At 42.3% G+C, this 3,630-nt stretch overlaps 1 protein-coding gene across 2 annotated transcripts; it reads left to right on the top strand.

The window, feature by feature from the left end:
- LOC116198872 (uncharacterized protein At5g65660-like) lies at window positions 1-2,783 on the top strand. Of its 2 annotated transcripts, XM_031529125.1 has the most exons (3): window positions 156-293; window positions 1,945-2,198; window positions 2,377-2,783. In XM_031529125.1, the coding sequence occupies exons 2-3, from the start codon at window positions 1,962-1,964 to the stop codon at window positions 2,539-2,541; spliced, it is 402 nt and encodes a 133-aa protein (XP_031384985.1). In that variant the 5' UTR covers window positions 156-293; window positions 1,945-1,961; the 3' UTR covers window positions 2,542-2,783. The 2 variants fall into 2 exon arrangements, with proteins under 2 accessions (XP_031384986.1, XP_031384985.1); XM_031529126.1 differs by lacking the exon at window positions 1,945-2,198 and having other exon boundaries at window positions 1-293.
- The last annotated feature ends 847 nt before the right edge of the window (window positions 2,784-3,630 follow it).

Below are 3,630 nucleotides of genomic sequence, written 5' to 3'. Positions count from 1 at the left end.
AGGCTTCACCTCGTCAGTTCTGGCTGTCTTTCAACTCTCCTCGTCCTCGTCACACTAGAAGGAAAAACTCAATGAACTACATAGAGATGAGGGATCCAGTTCCTACACCGCGCAATGCCGGCGAGTCACGAACGTCCACGGGCTTCTTCCTTGGCATTGCCTCCCTCCTCCTGTTCATAATCGGCTTGAGCATGTCCATCACCTTTTGCTACTTTAGGAAAAACCTCCGTCTGCTCTGCCTATCTGCCCTTAACGCCTCTGAGCTCGACATCAAACCCAAAGCCATGAGCGAGGTATGTCTATAACAGCCAAAAACTTTCTCGTAGCTCCGGTTTGATTGTCAGTACATTTGTTGTCGTAAATCATCAACCATTTAAAAGCTTATGGCATTCTTTTAAGATTTTAGGCAATATTAGTAACCTGTGTCCACTGAGGATGTTGGTGCCATGCCTTCTTCTCCAAACATGTCACCTAATTAGTCCAAATACGCAAGGTGGCCGCACATTTGACAGTAGCAACGGCATCCTCTTGCATTCATGGTTCAAGATAGGCTAAGGACCCCATCTTCGGGCTGAAATTCACCATAATTCTAGTTGTTGATCACATTGACGATATGTTCCATGAGGCCATCTTCGATATGCCCGACGAAGCTATCAACGCCGCGTCGCATCAGTCATTGGGCGACTTGATAGTTTCCCGGGTAATCAGGCAGCGGGCAAGGCTCATGTTCCTAGTGGGCCTACTAGTAATGGGCTTGGGCCTATATGTCCCGAGCAGGCTCCTGTGCGGCCTTGTTTGGACATACATAGGATTCGGGTCAAATTCAAATTTGTAGGCACTCATACATATACAAAGATATACGTATATGCATGAATAATTTATATTGCCCTGAGAAAGAAATAGTAAAGTATAAGAATACTACTGGAAAAGGGTCCATGCTGGATTCAACTTTGCGAGCTAGATATATCACGGACCTCAACCATGCGTAGGAATTTATTCGAGGTTGCAATAGTCCCAACTGTGATGGGGTAGAGTTAAAAGCCGATATATTCTCGTACAGTTGCTAGATCGTTTTATAACCCGAACCTCTTACAAAGTTCTAAAAATAGCCTTAGCAGAATCCCTGATGGGTATGTTTAATATTGCATATGTAACTATATATTCTTGACCCCCCCCCCCCAAATGTCTAGAGAAATCCTAAAGGAATATTTAGCCATATATTAGGTAAAGAGTCCAATTAAATAATATCTAACACCGTGTCCCTTCTGACTAGATGATATCGAATGCCCTCTAACGATAAGTTCCCATAATTCCTTCAGGTTGGTTATACGGTATCCCGATTAAAGCTATAGGGTATGAAAGATTATGATGATCGACTGGCGATATTTAATTATGAATGTACTAAAACGTAAAGTTTATGAAACAAAGTAATGAATTTTATAAATCTATGTAACATATCGAGCGGGTCGTTTTCAATTTGGCCTTTGGTCCTCACGGGAGTCATTCTTTAAAATATATTATCCAAATTTTCTTTGTTCGCAAGCAAAACCAAAGCAGCCGTGGAATCCTTGCTCATCACGAAACAAAGACCAGCACATGACCACTCCTTTTTCGGTTGACCCTGATATTCGGAAGTCCAATGGGCTCTAACTAATTTAATTCGAGCCAAGTTGACTTCTATTAAAGAATAAAGCCGAGACACTACTTATGAAAAATAAATACAAAACTGCTTGAACTAATCCTTTATTGGTTACAGATGATCACATTATTTAAATTAGCACATGACCACCTTTCATTCTCGAATAGTGTACAACCTTGAATTCCCTACAATATTTAAATTAGCAGTGAATATATAAAGCCCTTCTTCCATTGCACTTCTTCTAGTTCTAGCTCATTTCCCGACTTAGCTAGCTTTCACTACTTTCTTATATTTCTATGCTGAAGAGGAACGGACGGCCCAAATGAGCCAGGGGATAGTTCAAATGATGGAGGATCCGGGTATTTTGAGAACCAACGTTCACCAGTCGGGAACATCCATGGGCATCTCTATCGGCATAGCCTTCCTCCTTGTAATCATATTTAGCTCGAGCATTGCCATCGCCTGTTGCTACTACCGGGATAGATTCCAATCACACCATCAATCCAGCCCCGAACCTGACATCGAACAACCACCCTTGAAACCCGAAGCAATGGGAGAGGTATATTTACTTGCGGCCATGAGAAGAGAACTTCTCCTAATAGCTAGCAAAAACAACCCGTGTAAAAGTTCAAACCGGTGGACAGTGTGATTATTTTTCACATAGACTGCCAAGCAAATTCTTCTTTTGAGCTAATATAGTCAATACCGTGCCTAATTAAAAATGTCTTCGGTTCCAGGGTTCAAAGTTCAGGCACGGGGAGAGCTTGCCGGTGCTAATGCCAGGGGATCGGGTACCAAAGTTTGTCGCGCTGCCATGCCCCTGTGAACCTCCACGAGAAGAGAAGAAGGTTGTCGAAATGCAGAAAGCCACTGCTGCAATAGCCTTCTCAACTGTATCATGACATGTAAAACTAAAAGTTCGATTGATTTGATTAGCACTGTATTTTGTAAGGATTACTAGGAGCAAATAGGTCTGTAACTGTAAGTTCTTAGCGTGCTAGGAAGGGGAAAACTGGAGCTTTTTTTCCGATGTTACATCGAAAAAAAGTTGATTTAAATGGACTTGTCGGTACACGTGTTATGAAAATCTACGGTTGAAGTGGCAGCTTATATATAATCCATAAAACACTAGATTGGTTCGCCATATGCATGTAACTTGTGATCAACCCGAAAGCCTTAGAGGTGAGTTGAGGCGATAAAGCGTTTTGCTAAGCAGCTCTGCTTTGGGAGGTTCACTGGACTAGCTCCTTTCTCGTAATAGTTAATACAAAGGGTTAACTCGGTGGTGAATTTCAGTTTTTGCCTAGAGGAAAACCAGAACAAACGCTGCATAGGTCACGGAACAAAGGTCCACGACATGAACTCCGGTTATTAACTCATTAATTGATAAAGGTAAGAGCACCTGAAGGGGAAGCTCTACGGTACAGGACACCAACCATGCGTTCACGCGTTGGATCAATTTGGGCATGTAGTGTGCCCTCTGGGGTAGGCATGGGCTCGTTTGGGGTCTTTTGTGCTGCCCATAAAGAGACGAAGATAGAAACAAAGGCAAAGAGCACACAATGACATTACGGAGATTTGTTAAATGATGGGGACGACATGGGATTGGGAGGTCCTGCCCGCCCCGACCATCCCGAACATGGTGAAGTCCCGGCGAAATTAATTGCCTCACCCAAATGACCTTGCCAAGCGCCATGGTGGTTGGTTTGGCTGATTGGAGTGGTTGGGAAGTGTCTCTCTCGCATTTCAGAAAATATCGGGTACCTGTTTGTAATTTTCTGAAAATGTCTAATTCCATAATTATTATTCACCGGTAAAATATTGTTTATTGTATATTTATATTAACAAAATATAAGTCCAAATTTGTTTCTTCATCCAAGACAAGAAGCAACAAACTAGCCAGCTGTCCAAAGCCGTCTATGTCCAAATCTACGCCCAATCTTAAATAGAAAAATTTCTCGATCTCCATAACTTAACTTTTAACTAGATTC

This window comes from Punica granatum, chromosome 3 (assembly GCF_007655135.1).
Source record: "Punica granatum isolate Tunisia-2019 chromosome 3, ASM765513v2, whole genome shotgun sequence".
Taxonomy (NCBI): Eukaryota; Viridiplantae; Streptophyta; class Magnoliopsida; order Myrtales; family Lythraceae; genus Punica; species Punica granatum.
This window is presented reverse-complemented; position numbering and strand designations above follow the sequence as displayed.

Bases quoted from the DNA above. Each gene is read 5' to 3' on its own strand.
- LOC116198872 (XM_031529125.1), top strand. From the start codon at position 1,962: ATGAGCCAGGGGATAGTTCAAATGATGGAGGATCCGGGTATTTTGAGA. The intron at 2,199-2,376 runs GTATATTTACTT...CTTCGGTTCCAG, and splicing joins AACCCGAAGCAATGGGAGAG to GGTTCAAAGTTCAGGCACGG.